This window comes from Microcaecilia unicolor, chromosome 10 (genome assembly GCF_901765095.1).
Source record: "Microcaecilia unicolor chromosome 10, aMicUni1.1, whole genome shotgun sequence".
Lineage (NCBI taxonomy): Eukaryota > Metazoa > Chordata > Amphibia > Gymnophiona > Siphonopidae > Microcaecilia > Microcaecilia unicolor.
The window spans coordinates 187,782,119-187,798,052 of record NC_044040.1 but is presented as its reverse complement, the minus strand read 5'-3'; the positions used below and the strand labels follow the sequence as shown (position 1 = coordinate 187,798,052).

At 41.5% G+C, this 15,934-nt stretch overlaps 1 protein-coding gene across 1 annotated transcript in view; it reads right to left on the bottom strand.

Annotated features, from left to right (window-relative positions):
• The window catches only part of MFSD1 (major facilitator superfamily domain containing 1), a 45,182-nt gene that overhangs the window by 7,593 nt on the left and 21,655 nt on the right, over nt 1–15,934 (bottom strand). Inside the window, exons 8-13 of the mRNA XM_030216295.1 lie at nt 15,638–15,736; nt 13,933–14,044; nt 11,023–11,079; nt 9,099–9,255; nt 5,866–5,963; nt 3,870–3,982 (exon numbers count right to left, since the gene is read on the bottom strand). Of these exons, the coding sequence (XP_030072155.1) occupies nt 3,870–3,982; nt 5,866–5,963; nt 9,099–9,255; nt 11,023–11,079; nt 13,933–14,044; nt 15,638–15,736 (636 nt within the window). The remainder of the gene's footprint in view (nt 1–3,869; nt 3,983–5,865; nt 5,964–9,098; nt 9,256–11,022; nt 11,080–13,932; nt 14,045–15,637; nt 15,737–15,934) is intronic.

The window sequence follows — 15,934 nt, the reverse complement described above, 5'->3', positions numbered from 1 at the left end:
TATATGCATTCAAACTGAGATTTTCTTTCAGTTCATCAACACACCATACTCCACATCTTTCAGGAAAACAATGAGTATTGATTTTGCCTCTCTCAATACATAGGTCTTTTTTTTTTTTTTACAACTTTTGCGTCTCAAATATGGTCTTATGTCCATGATTCTACTGATTATCTTAATTTTTTTTTTTTTAATCAACCAGGGGCGTAGCCAGACAACAGATTTTGGGTGGGCCAGGACAAGAAGTGGCTGGGCACCAAGTGTTCCCCCCCCCCCCCCACCACCACCCCCCACCACCACTACTGAAAAAAATTCTCAGCTTCTGGGAAAACACTTCTTTCCACCTTGGTAGTCTGCAGCAGGCATGCACTGAAAACTGAGCATGCGCAGGTGCTAGTATCATGGGGAGTAGCGTTTTCATTACCATCAGGGGGAAGTCTTCAGCTGGCGGAGCTTGGGATCCCCACCAGCTACCGCTAAACATGTGCTACTGTTGGATGGGCCTGAGCCCTAAGTGGGTGGGCGGGCCCTGGCCAACCCAGGCCTACCTGTGGCTACGCCACTGTAATCAACTTGTCCTTTGAGTTTTTTGCTCTCTTGTTACATTGGATGTGGTTGTACTGTATACCGAGGCTCTACAGGTTTCATGCTGGTGTTTGGAACAGGGTCTTCATGGATCAACAACTACAAGTTAGCAGAAATTAACAACATTTCTTTTGTTTTCAACGTACCTTTTATTTAGAAATCAAGGGCACAGATATGAGCTGTACTATGGCTTCATCTTTAGCATGTTTACCGATTTCAAAGAGCATTTCTGTGTTCTTTGCAATATAATACCTATATTTATGCCTAGAAGCAATATCAATGACATCTCTCTCATATGAACGGGCTCCTGTTATTTATTGAATATTTTTTCCAATAGCTAAACAGTTGTGATTCTAATATATAGTTCACTCAATGATATGCATGCTGAATCTATTTCTGGTGATTTTTTTGTTTGTTTGTTTGTTTTGGGGTTTTTTTTGTTTGTTTGTTTGTGTTCGATATCCAGATTTTTAATCACCTTACAGGGCTTTAAAACTTCCGTCTGTCGTAAAGATATGGATCCACAACACTTTGCTTCAATACAGAAGTTTTCACCCAAGCAAACTGAGAAATATGCACTCATGTCAGTTTTTGCACCCCCACTGCTTATATACAAGATTTCCGAATGCAAGCTATAGATAAGAACACAGTGTCTGAATAGAGGATATCCTGCTTAAGCTGTCAGACATACTTATGAGCTCCGCATGCTCAAAAGAAGATTTTATTTTTACAATCTACCAGCTACAAAAACTATTCTGCACCAGTGTGTATCCTACCTAATTTTAGCTGGGCTGCTGAGATGTGAAAAGTTAAGAAAATTCAGTTTTTTTAACAGCCCCCTCCCCCAAAAGCTTATTGGTGGAGTCATAATCTTGGACCGTTTTTGTCTGTCCTTTTTTTTTTTTTTTTCAAGGATCAGCCAATTGTTTCAGTTAGAGTATACCGAAAATGTGGACATTGTGCGTACTGTGAATACATCAAGACTGATAAGGAAATACATTCTTAACTGGGGTTCACATATACCCTTCAACTTAGCACAAATTTTGAAACACAGGCTATTTATATAATCTTTTGCCAATGTCAACATCTATATAGGTCAACAAACTAAGGGGCCCTTTTACCAAGCTGCAGCAAAAAGGGGCCTGCACTGGCATCAGCGTGTGTTTTTCACGCACGCCGAGGCCCCCTTTTACCACAGCGGGTAAAATGGAAGTCTCTCTTTCCTGCAGGAAATGGCCATGCAGCAAGTAAAGCACTTGCCACAAGACCATTTGGGGGGGGGGGGGGAGCCCTTACCGCCACCCATCTAGGTGAAATAACAGGGGAAATCATAAGGCAGCAAAAGTTATTTCACATCACTGTAAATATTGTTTGCTCTACACATCTATTTTTGGGGGGGGGGGGGGGGGGTTGAGCATGAACTGCCACTTTGATAAATTGAAACAAATATAGGCTTCCGAACATTTGTTACCACCAGAATAGATTATTGCAATTCTTTGTATCATGGACTTACTTTAAATAGTCTGAAGAGGCTTCAACTTGTCCAGAATACTGAAGCACACATGGTGTTAAATGAATTTATTTGTTGCATTTGTATCCCACATTTTCCCACCTCTTTGCAGGCTCAATGTGGCTTACAATAATCCATCATGGCACTCCCCATTAAAGAGTAAAGAAACAATTGGTATTACATAAAGAACAAGTATAACATAATAGGGTTAAGCAAGCCGGTATAAAAAGAAAGCAGTCAGAGTTTCAGGTAAGTAGTGATGCGATAGAATTCCTATTATTGATCATTGTGATATGCCTTGTTGAAAACATAAGTCTTTAGTAATTTTCGAAAGTTGATTAGGTCGTAAATGGAAGAACAGATCATATAATGCCTATTTTGAACAATTTACACTGGCTGTCTATCTCTGCCGAATTGATTTGGTCTTTAAAGCTCTTTTTTTTTTTTTTTTTAAATTTGCCTGAATATCTCTGATGGAGAAATTAGATCTTACCTGCTAATTTGCTTTCCTTTAGTCCCTCCGGATCGGACCAGGATTGGACTGATGGGTTGTGCTCTCCACCTGCTGGTAGGCGAGCACAACCCATCAGTCCAATCCTGGTCCGGTCCGGAGGGACGCTAAGGACGTGCTAGTTAAGCAAGATAATCAATATTTTTTTCTTGCATTCTCGTTGTCTGTTACAACTTTCTTCACTTCAAATTGTAAATCTGTCTACTGCAAGGAAAAAAGCTTTTAGCTATATGGAACTTTTACTATGGAATACATTACCATCTAATGTTAGTGGCATGACTAGTTACTTTGGCTTTCACAAGCTGTTCAAAACTTGGATTTTTGAAATTTGTTTCTGTTACATTATGGAATCTGTTGCTAAATTATAATACTGTATCTAAATGTATTGTTATTGTATGATGTTACTTTTTTCTACTTTGAAATATTTTACTGTACACCGCTTTAACACAACTGTATTAAGCGGCATATCAAATTAATAAATCCAATCCAAATGTTTTCTCGCCTTTTTTCAATTTAGTGTGATTTTTAGGTATCTGAATTATTAAAATCTGTGTTTATATTTTTCAATGATTGATCTTTTGTGCCTTTTCTTTCAAATATTATTTCAGCTTGAAATCACTTTTTTTTTTTGCAATTTTATTTATTCCCATTTTTTTTTGTTTCAGTTGATGTTTCTTTAAGGAGCCATGACAGCTTTATCATGAATATCTAATGCTCACGGTACAGAACAGTCATCCCACAGAGATTCAACATTCACTGTATAGAGAATCACAACCCACAGAGATCCAAATATTATAACAAAGAAATCTCCAAGCTGTACAGATCCCATGATCCTTGCATAGAAATTGCCATCCTACAGAGACCCAGTGTTCATTGAACAGCAACCAACATCCTGCAAAGAACACAGTAATCCTACAGAAATCCCATTATGACTGCATAAAAGCCATCATTCTGCTGGTGTTCTGTACTTGAGAGAGTTCAAGCACTTATATACCTTTTTTGTCAGAAGAAAACAGCAAGGTATCAAACCACCTTACGTATTTTATTAAGGCTACCTAAGAATCCTCAAACATCCAATAGAAGACTCCAGAGGAAGGCCTTTTCAGGCCGAAACACGACTTGTATCGAGTCAGGGATGTTATAATAAAGCAAACTGTTTGGACATCGTCTGCTGCTCTTTCCTTTGTCATCCTCGCTGTGTTTGATTTGTTTATGTGACTGCAAGGGTTACTGTTCTTCTGTCTTTTTGCGGTGTTCTGTACTTACCACACAGACAAGCGATGAAGAAGACTTCCAGAAACAAATATCCTCTGGAATCCATTATTGCACCTGCAGCTATTGCAATGATTCCAAGCCCAAGATTCTGGATCGACTGCATACTAGAACAATTTATGACACATACGATTAGTTTAAATCATGTTACAAATTAAAATAGTGTAGTGTTCAATTAATAGGCAAACTAGGATCCTACCTGTTAATACTAAAGGCAAACCACCAGATATTCAGTGCTATTTAACCGGCCAGGAACAGCTCCCAGACAGTTAAATAGTCTTAAACTGGCTAAGCGCTAATATTCAGTGCGAGATAGTCGGCTATCTCGGCTGAATTAGCACTTAGCAGCTAGCCCAGTCACTGGATATGTCACATGACATAGCCGGTTAGCGCCAATATTCATTCACTGACCGGCTTAGTTTAGCGGCCAGATAGACCTGCATAAATAGCAAGTCTATCTTTGGCTGCTATAACTTAGTCGGTCAGCTGATGAATATCGGCTTAACTGGCTATGTGCATAGTTGCCTAAAAACCCTCCGGAAATTCAATGCTGGTCGCCTGATAGTAAATAGTATACCATGTCATACCGTGAGTGAATTCCTTCAAAAAGGCAGTAAATAAATCCTAATAAATAAATAAATAAATAGAAAAGTGTTCAATTCACTTCCTTAATCCCCCTGTAGTTGCTGTCTCCCTCCCTCCCCTGAATGTGAAACTGGCAAGGGATACCAGGCTTTATGACAGCTTCAGAACTATAGATGTTCACAGACTAATTTTTTAACTTCTTAATAGACCTCCAAGTAGAGTGGAGGAATAGACTAATAGTTAAAGGGATCCAGGGACCCTGATTCAAATCCCACTTTTTTTTTTTTTTTTTTTTTTTTTTAATTGTGAGCCCTCTTGGGATAGAAAAATACCTACAGCACCTGAATGTTCACCACTTCAAGAGTCTTTGGGCTTGAAAGTGATATATAAGAAACCTGCAAGCCCGAAGGTATTGATGTGGTGTACATTCAAGTCAGCGGCGATCCTAGGTCGGCTGCCACCTGGGGCGGATCGCCACTGCGCATCTCCCCCACCCCCGGGTGCAGCGGCGCCCGTCCCCCCAGGGTGCAGGATGAAACCCCCCCTCCCCGGCGCATCAAGCCCCCTCCCCCGGGTGCATTCTTGGCTGCTGGAGGGTGCAGAGAGCAGCCGCGCGCCTGTCGGCTCCCTGCTCCCTCTGCCCCGGAACAGGAAGTAACCTATTCCGGGCAGAGGGAGCAGGGAACCAGCGGAGCAAACATGTGCGCAGCTGCTCTCTGCACCCTCCAGCAGCGTGCACCCGGGGCGGACCGCCTCGCCCTTGCTACGCCACTGATTCAGGTACAGTAAGTGCTTTTCTGTCCCTGGAGGGCTCACAACTTAAAAAATAAAAAAAAATCAGAAAGAGCTGAAGTGGGATTTGAACCAGGGACCCTTAGTTCTCAGCCTGCTCTTAGCATTAGGCTACTCCTCTACTCCATATGAACATCTATTTGGCCATTTTATAACATGGACATTCCTACACTGTCATAATTATGTACATGTTTCTTGATTAGCTCCATTCATCATTTGGATACTTTAGTTTGCAAAATGGATGTTTATGCTGGATATTACCAGCACATAGATGTCCATTTCTTATGTATTTTAAAGCAGGCTTTACGTCAGATGATCATGTTCTAAAATATTAACCACCTGGATATCCTTTCTCAAAAGGACATCCCATGTATGGCCTGATTATATCTGTATACTGTAGTTAATTATATTGTTACTATTTGACACTATAAAGGACAGGACTCATCCTCTAAATTTGAGAGAGCAACCTATAGTAATTTTGTAACAGTTCATGAATTCTACAGCGTGTCCACCCAGCAATACCATCGTTCAACCATTTCCACCTACATCACAATGCACCTGGTCTTGTAATTTTTCAGCATTCTGGCTTTACAGTGGGCAGAGAGATACTTACAAGCCATAGGCAGTTCCCAGCTGATGCTCCGGAACAACGAAAGCCACCATAGGCCATAATGCACAGGCAAGAAGCGAATAGGAAATGCCCATCAGGCTCTGCAGAAAGCAATTAAAATAGTTAAATCAGCTGCAGGCATGCAAAACACTAAAACAAGATGAAGTGAGCTCATGTTTGTCTTGATTCGAAGCTCTGTAGAGTGGGGTCTGTCTCATGTGTATTTGTATAACACTGTGCAAGTCTAGAAGTACAATAAAAAAATAAATTACTGCTGAGCTCTCATATTACCAAGAAAATGGATAAAAAATGAGATTAGGTCTAACACTTCCACCATTTCTTTCATTCTTCTTTCATATCAACCCTACTGAACTGAGGGGCCCTTTTACTAAGCCTACACGCCCCCAACGAATGCCAAATTGGAGTTACCGCCCAGTTACCGCATGGTCCTTGCAGTAATTTCAATTTTGGTGCGCGTCCGCTACGTGCGTCTGAAAAATATCTTTTGGCTTCTGGACGTGCATAGACCATTACCACCCAGTTACCGCGTGAGACCTTACCACTAGGTCAATGGCTTGCGGTAAGGTCTCAGACCCAAAATGCACATGCGGCAATTTTCATTTTGGCGCACGTCCGTTTTCGGCAAAAAAAAAAAAAAAAGGCATTTTTTTTGTAGGTGCGCTAAAAAATAATTCTGTGCGTGCTCAAAACACGTATCTACACTACCGTAGGCCATATTTCAGTGCACCTTAGTAAAAGGACCCCCTGAGTCAGCTTTGCTTCGTCACCGATTATGGTTGAGACATTTAGGTGCCAATAAAGTTTTCTCCTGGACAGTCACCTGTGTGAGATCTTCTTACATATACTACTGTTATTTCCTCTACTTTTTGTGTTGCCTTTGGATTTTCTGTTGTTGTTTGGTGAGACACTAAAGGCAGATATGACGCTGTACTAGAATAAAAGAATTCTCCAGTCCACAGACCCAAACCAGTCAAAGACCCTTGGACTGGAATTAGCATTCTGCCTTTCAGAGTGACTTATACAATTTTGCTCAAGCATCATCCAGAGTATATGGATTCAATGAGATACCCAGGCATTTTATACATTTTCACACCTCAAGAAAGACAGAATAGGGTCAGTGGGTTATTTGTAAGTGGCACACTTGTACATGACTTTAGAGTAAGCACATTCAGGGGAGGGTTTTGGACATGGTTATGGTTTACACACAGATTTGTGCTAGTGGTTTATAAAGACAAAGCATCTTTGTGCCTTTATAAAATAAGGACCTAGTCTCATATGCTGACACCAATTATACCTCTCACCTTATTTTCAAATCCCCTTATACTCAATCTTCAATCTTCTCCTCTCCATCCCTTTTACCATATCCCTCCCAATCTCCTTCCATTTTACCTTTCCTATCCTATCCTTGTCTACCTTCCCTATTCCAATTCATATATTGGGCATTGTTACCACTGTGTTTATCACAGTTTATATTATCCTTCTTGCATGTCCTTTGTAATGTTTTCTACTATGTAAGCAGCTATGCTTATCACAGTTTATAATATTCCTCTTAAATGTTCTTTGTAATGCTTTTTCTTTTACTATGTAAGCTGCATTGAGCCTGCTGTATGTGGGAAAGCGCGGGGTACAAATGTAATAAATAAATAAATAAAATACATAGCCCAAACAAGTGTTATTTTCAGTGCAGACCTTTCCAAAAATACAGACTCAAATCACTACCGTGTCATTTCTCACCAAAATATCATCACATTTTTTATTTATACTACATATCTTCCAGCTTATATTTTTTGTCCATTTTTAACAAATATATTCTTATCATTTTATATATTTTTTATTCAATTGTTTAAAATCATCATTACTTTTATTTTTAAGTTTATTTATTTATATAATCGCAATATTCTTAATCTATGTGTGAACAATTGTTTTATGAATATGTATTTCGTTACAGACCCCTGATGCAGCCCATGTCAGGTCTTTCAATAAAATGTGTTCTCCCATAGCCACTCAAAGGCCCATTGTGCTACTTTATGCTGTGCTTCTGACTCGCTCTCTTCCAGCTCTCCCCCAAAATAACTGCAACTATATATTAAAAATAAGGGGTTAGTGAGTGCAGAACAGTTGTTTCTTTGAGTTCAGCACTTACTGCTGCTGAAATAAGACAGGTATTGGTTTAAGGGTGACCTCAAACTAATTCATACATAAGGAACTCTGAAGCCCATGATGAACAACATTGCCCTCCCCAACCTTGGCATAACATCCTACACAGGATCAGGAAAGCAATTATTAAAATCAAAGGATTTCTTCATATTTTCTTTGTTCTGCTCTAACTACCCTTAAAATCTGATTTCTTTATCAGTAATTCCTAAGAAAAGTAGTATCAGTTTTGCTATCAAACATATAAACGGCGAGTGACTGTACTCACTCGCAAATGCGCAGTAGAGACTTCCCTCTCTGTCCCGCCCCCGCGTCAATACGTGATGACGGGGGGCGGGACAGAGAGGGAAACTGCGCGAAGGGGAGGGAACCGCTGAGGTCGCCACCGCTCCCCCCCCCCCCGAGGTTCCCGCTACTGGTGCCCCCCCCCCGGAGTCGCCGCTGCCGCCACCCCTCCATCCGGCCCGTCTCTTCGTTATTCAATTTACATCTCCGGAGCAGGCAGATCAGCTGAGCTGCCATTGGCCTTCCTTCCCTGCCTTTGTCCCGCCCTCGCCGACGTTACATCACACAAGGGAGGGACACAGGCAGAGAAGGAAGGCCGACGGGAGCTCAGCTGATCTGCCTGCTGCGGAGATGTAATTTGAATAGCGAAGAGATGGGCCAGGTGGAGGGGTGGCGGCGGCGGCGACCCACTAGCCCGTTTTAACGGGCTCAACGGCTAGTTTAGCTATAACAAAGACATTGCAGGCACACAGTGATGGATCTTTGATTTCTGCACAGAAGAAACCTGGGGCGTCTTTTACTAAGGCGTGCACACGTTTTTAGCGCACACTAAAATTGTGGGCGCGCTAAACATTAGAGACACTCATAGGAATGCACTGGCATCTGTAACGTTTAGCACGCCCACAATTTTAGCGCGTGCCAAAAACGTGAACACACATTAGTAAAAGACCCTCCTGGTGAGTAAATTCTGGCTCAGTTTCATTGAGCTGGAGGTGATGCTGAAGCAGAGAGGACCAAAGAAGAAAGCAAACAAATAGTCCTTTAAAATGCATTACCATGGCAAGCCACGGGGTCCAAAATGTGTAGGCCAACATAACATGAGCAGCGAGTGTGGCTGCAACTGCGCAAAGCACCCAGATAACATTCTTGCCGAACTTGTCTACCAGAAATCCAAACACAGGTGACAGAGGAGCAGAAATTATATATACAATACTGAAAAAGAAAGAGAAAACATTATTGAAATCCATTCAGAGCCACCGGATTAGCTGATCTTGTTATACATTTTTTTTTAATATTATGATTTTTTAGTTTTATAATTTTACACTTTTTTTAAAAGTCACATTGAGCTTTATAGTTGGCTGTGATTACCGTTTACATCTTATAATTTAAACTGGACTTTTAGCCAGCCATCGCATAAGACACTCAAAACGGTTTGCAGCAATAAAACTGGTGTATGAGAGGAAACTTCTCCAACTGGGATCATGGGAATGAATGACAACTGCCTACAACCATGGTACACCAATTAAAATATCGAAACGGGCAAAAGAATCAGCTGCACATCTGCAGGACCCAGCTCAGTATGCTGGGCAAGTCCTACAGCTTCAATCTGAGGTCCAACTGGAAATCAAAATTGTTACTGTGGTTGGATCATAAGTACATAAGTACATAAGTAATGCCATACTGGGAAAAGACCAAGGGTCCATCGAGCCCAGCATCCTGTCCACGACAGCGGCCAATCCAGGCCAAGGGCACCTGGCAAGCTTCCCAAACGTACAAACATTCTATACATGTTATTCCTGGAATTTTGGAGTTTTCCAAGTCCGTTTAGTAGCGGTTTATGGACTTGTCCTTTAGGAAACCGTCCAACCCCTTTTTAAACTCTGCTAAGCTAACCGCCTTCACCACTTTCTCCAGCAACGAATTCCAGAGTTTAATTACACGTTGGGTGAAGAAAAATTTTCTCCGATTTGTTTTAAATTTACTACACTGTAGTTTCATCGCATGCCCCCTAGTCCTAGTATTTTTGCTAGTTTACATTTTTATTATAGTTCTGAAATCACATAAAAATGTTTTTAAAAATCACAAGGTACACTACCCATACAAAAAAAACAAGCCACCATCACTGCCAGAAAGCATAACCCAGAGCATCAAATACACTAATGAAGTTTCTTAGCTGCTAAAGGGGAGTGGAGGAGTAGCCTAGTGTTTACTGCAGCAGGATGAGTATCAGGGAAGCAAAGGTTCAAATCCCAATTCCTCTACTAGAAGTCCTTGCAACCTTGGGCAAGTCCTTTCACCTTTCGTTACCTCAAGTAATGCTTAGACTACAAGCCCCCTTGGGCAAGGAAATGACTACTGTACCTGAACTGTAACTCACCTTGAGTTTAGATGTTGAAAAGGCAAGTAAATAAATCAATTTCAAATTTACGACTTAAAAGAAAATAAAAAAGAAAAACAGTAAAGAAAACAAGCGATGCCTATCATGGCTCAAAGGAGGACAGCAAGAAAACAGGTTGTGCTGCATACAGGTAACAGAAATCTGGTGTGATTATTCTGAATATCCTTGCCAACTTTTCCATCGTCAATTTTTGTTTAAACAAATCTTATCTGACCAGATAGCATGCAGCCTTCCTCAAAGAAAGAAACTAGAATCAGTTTTCTGCAATTCCATATAGCACATCATGAATTAAAAGTAGCTCGCTTGCTTCTTCAGTTGAATGAGATCAGTACAAGAAAGATGAATGGACACTACTGGCTCATGCATGGAATAGCATCTGCTGGAGTCTTGGAGGTGACTTGTAGGTCAACCCAGCTTGCTGGGATAAAACGGTCACAGCCAGCGTGAGAAGGATCTCAAGAGGACAGAGCTAAGCCAGCCTAAGCCGATTAGTTGGGAACCAATGCCTTCTAAAAAGACTCCTCTGTATTCACAAACTTGGCAATCCAGAGTACAGCCCATGCACTGAACGTTTACTGTACCTATTAATTGCACTGGCTTCTTCAGAAGAAAGCTGAAATTTTCCCATGAAGAAAACCCTAAAAAGAAAAAGAAAAGGCAAGGTGAGGTTTTTTTTTTAAACTGCACTTTAAAAACTTAACATAAATCAAGAAGTTGCACTTCCTTACTTGCAAGGACACATTTTCTATTGTTTGCCATTGCTTTATTTCGGTCCATTTTTAGTTGCAGAATGGTTTTCCTTTCCTGACCTTCCTTCAAAGCTCCAAGTCTCATCAGTACACCAGCCATATCCCTACAAATCTCACCATTTTCTTGCTGTCTAGCCAACACCTCCTCATGGCCCATAATGGCAAAGACAAGATACAGCCACTGTCTGCAAACTGCAAAAACATGGAAAGAGCAACAGTGGCTGTATTCAAACTGAATTTATGTATTTATTCCAAGATGAAATAAAAGTAGAAATGCAATCTGAAGATCGTGTCTCTTCATAGGTGTTATGTCAACCCAACAACTTGTTGGGTGACAAAGCTATTCAGAATGTTCTAGTACTAATCAGTTAAAAGAGTGAACTGGATTACAACCAAAATTAAACATTCCTTGCTCATCTGTAACAGGTTTTCCACAGAAAAGAAAAGAACACAAGTGAGTAATGTCATTGCATGTCACTAGAATAAAACAACTCTCTCAGAGCTCAGAAGTTAGTGTACAGTTCTGAGCATGTGCAGTTCTTGCTGCAAGTGGTGGTTTCCATCTGCTCAGATGGTTTCAAAGCAACTTACAGGGAGGTAGGAGGGACTGTGAGCCTGATAAATCCTGCTGCAAAACAGAAAGTACCTGTTCATAGTACATAGCAGATGACGGCAGAAAAAGACCTGCACAGTCCATCCAGTCTGCCCAACAAGACAACTCATGTGTGCTACTTTTTGTGTATACCCTACTTTGATTTGTACCTATGCTCTTTAGGGCACAGACCGTATAAGTCTGCCCAGCACTATCCCCGCCTCCAAACCACCAGCCCCGCCTCCCAACCACCAGCTCTGGCACAGACCGTATAAGTCTGCCCAGCACTATCCCTGTCTCCCACCACCGGCTCTGGCACAGACCGTATAAGTCTGCCCAGCACTATCCCCGCCTCCCAACCACCAGCCCCGCCTCCCAACCACCAGCTCTGGCACAGACCGTATAAGTCTGCCCAGCACTATCCCTGTCTTCCACCACTGGCTCTGGCACAGACCGTATAAGTCTGCCCAGCACTATCCCTGTCTTCCACCACTGGCTCTGGCACAGACCGTATAAGTCTGCCCAGCACTATCCCCGCCTCCCACCACCGGCTCTGGCACAGACCGTATAAGTCTGCCCAGCACTATCCCCGCCTCCGGCACAGACCGTATAAGTCTGCCCAGCACTATCCCTGCCTCTCAACCTCCAGCCCCGCCTCCCACTACCGGCTCTGCTATCCAATCTCGGTTAAGCTCCTGAGGATCCATTCCTTCTGAACAGGATTCCTTTATGTTTATCCCACGCATGTTTGAATTCCGTTACCGTTTTCATCTCCACCACCTCCCGCAGGAGGGCATTCCAAGCATCCACCACTCTCTCCGTGAAGAAATACTTCCTGACCTGTTACAGGTGAGAAGGTCCGTCCGTCCCCCCCCCCCCGGAACCAATGGGCAATGAATACATATTTTAAAAATAAATTAAAATTAAGGGTGAGCAACACTGGAACCAATGGAGGGGACACCATCTTCTGAGATCTTGGGAGGGGGGGGGGGGGGAAGAATCCAAAGAGGAGACTCTTCCTTCCCTCCTCTTTTTGCTCCATTCTAATCCTCCCTCCTTTCCGCCTGCTCAAACCCAATCTTCCTTCTTTCTCTCCCATTCTCCAATCCTCCCTCCTCCTCTTATTTATATTCACTTGTCATCTCTTTTCTGAGTAAGGCACAAAGCAGATCATATAAAATGCAAAATACATAAGATATGCATAAGATATAAATAACATTAAGCACAAGAAAGATGCACCCCAGTCTTACCTTCTCATTCACCCCATCCTATCTTCCCTCTTCCTGTCTCCCCATTTCCAATATTCCCTCTTCTCCATCAATGAAAACACATCTTCATCTCCTCCCTGACCTTGATACTTGAACTCCCCTGCTCATAAAACTCCCAAATGAACAAAATAAAAGATATGTAAATTTATCTTTAATAGTCAAAAGAAATCAGATTTATGCAAGTATGCCACAGAATCTTAAAATCTGTTGTAGGAAACCAGGAAGCTCCTCTTTCTGTCTCTCTAAATATATATTATAGATATATAAAGAGTAGCTTTGAATGCAGTGTGACGATTCCCTGTCTATGTGAATGCCCAAAGAACCTGAGCATACAACGCCCAGCTATATACACAAGTGTCAGCAGTATACACAGACATCCAAAGAACCATCACTGTGCACATTTCCAACTGCTCTTGTACCTGATCTTCAGGAGATTCTCTATCTGAACGTCTGTGTGTAACCCTGACTAGATACAGATTGAGCCCCAGAGTGTAGGAATTAATAAGCAGAATGCAGGGAACAGATGGCCTGGCCCTGCTCTCCGCAGTATAATTTCACATAATACTTCTTCCTCATCTCCCTCCCGAGACTCTGTTCAATTCTTCTAACACCTAGTGGGGCTTTCTATCAATTCTTCCCTAGTATTTGTTTTTTTAAGCTGTATGGATCCCCTGTATGCCCAAACTTCGTGCCACACGGCATTTTTGTGAATGTGGGTGTGCCCTGGGCTTCAAAGGTTTGAAAACACTATTCTAAAAGTACAGGGGGCATGAGACATAGTCAAGTTTACAAAGAATAGAAGCAAAAGCATACTGTAGATGCTATTTTAAGAACTGAGCCAAATGATGCATGAACACTGAGCTACAGAAGAAACCTACTTACTTCCCAAGTCCAATGAAAGGGAAAATGGCCACATAATAACAAACGCATATTAAAAATATGAGCCACAGGGAGAGGGAAAAGTCTTTCACATCACTGAGCTTTATCACATCTCCTGAAAAATAATGCAAAATATATATATATATAAGCATAAATTGTTTGAGTAAAATAATTATGAGTTATCTAATTTCAAGCATAAAATAAAACAACTGGAAAAATGTATTAAACAGCCTCCGATGAAATCCCGATGGCCAAATTTTTGTAGAGAGAATCACTATGCTCATTTTTAGGATAACACATGAATTAACTGATAACAGGAAATATTTGCCACAGACTTTAGCAATTGTTTAGAAGTTGTTGTACCATGAGTGCTGCTACAGAGGCCATGGCTACTAGAGAATGACACGGGGACAGAGCGGGGACAAAGTTTGTCCCCATGTCATTTTCTAGTTGGAAGGGTAGAGGGTGGTGGTGGGAAGGAGAGTTATTAAAGCTGCTCATTGTTATTACTGTTTTCTATTTGTAAATTTATACACAACAGTTGCACAGCATATTGTTCCAGTTTATACTTTAATAAAAAGATTTAAATATAAAATCATAGAAGGCTTCTGTAGATGAGGACAGAGCCCACAGGGACAGGGCAGGGACAAACTTTGTCCCCGTGTCATTCTCTACTGGTTACTGAATGCCAGCATCTCAGATTTTTACATTTTCCTTGTATAAAACCTGCCACTTCTCCTGTTTAGCACAGGTGACAGGGTCTAAGGGGCATGATCAAACCATAATCAGTACAACTGGACAGAAGAAAAAGAAAGAAGATAAATACAAACCAGTGGCGTAGCCACAGGTGGGCCTGGGTGGGCTAGGGCCCACCCACTTAGGGCTCAGGCCCACCCAACAGTAGCACATGTTTAGTGGTATTTGGTGGGAATCCTAAGCTTCACCAGCTGAAGACTTCCCCCTGATGGTAACGAAAATGCTACTCTCCCCGGTACTGGCACCTGCGCATGCTCAGTTTTCAGCACATGCCTGCTGCAGACTGCCAAGGTGGAGAGAAGCATTTTCCCACCAGTTGAGATCTTTTTTTGGTGGGAGGGGGAGAACACTTGGTGCCCACCCACTTCTTGTCTAGGCCCACCCAAAATCTGCTGTCTGGCTACGCCCCTGATACAAACAGGAAAGCCCTGGGCAAAATTTCAGGAGAGAGAAAGGCTGAACTCTATCCATTTTCCTCCCTCAAGATCTAAAAGGCTATGATACATTAGTACACTTGAAAAATGTTTAAATTATAACAGGAAGGTCACAATAGAAAATCTTAACAGGGATTATGATCCTTAAGACAAAAATCACGTCAACACGTGACTCAAGGAGCTATTATAATTGAATCAGTGGGCGATTTGGTTCACACAGCAGAGGGGAAGTTTATGTGAATAAAATGATTAAAAGGTGAAAGACTAATCCAATACTGCTTTATCTCTACCACCTAATACTACTTCTTGTCTGAATAGGGCTTCCATTATACCGAAAATGTTTAGTTAATAATAATAGCCAGCTTAACTACAGACAAGCCATTGCTTCTGCACGTAATGATTGTTTATAAGGAATACTGAGGTCAGAATGCTCACATGCCTATTAAATGATAGAAATAAAAGCCAGAACAGTACATAAAAAAGAGAAACACATTGAAAAAAATGGGAGATCCATGTACCTGTTTTCCCTTTTTCTTTATTTAGTATCTTTTCTGCTCTCTTGTCCAGATAGCCAATAATTAGTGCACAGGCCAAGGAAAACACACAAGTAACAGCACCTAAAGCGAGCAAACAAATTTTAGTGAAAAAAAGTGTCAGTATTCTTAACCTATATCCTTCTCAGCGGCTGTCTTTTTTGATACCTATATCTTTACATTGTTTTTTCAAAGTTTACTTTTATCTGTTTTAGATTATAGTAATACATTTATGCAGATTGTCAAGAAGGCCTTCTGCGGAAGATTCAGCCCATTCAAACC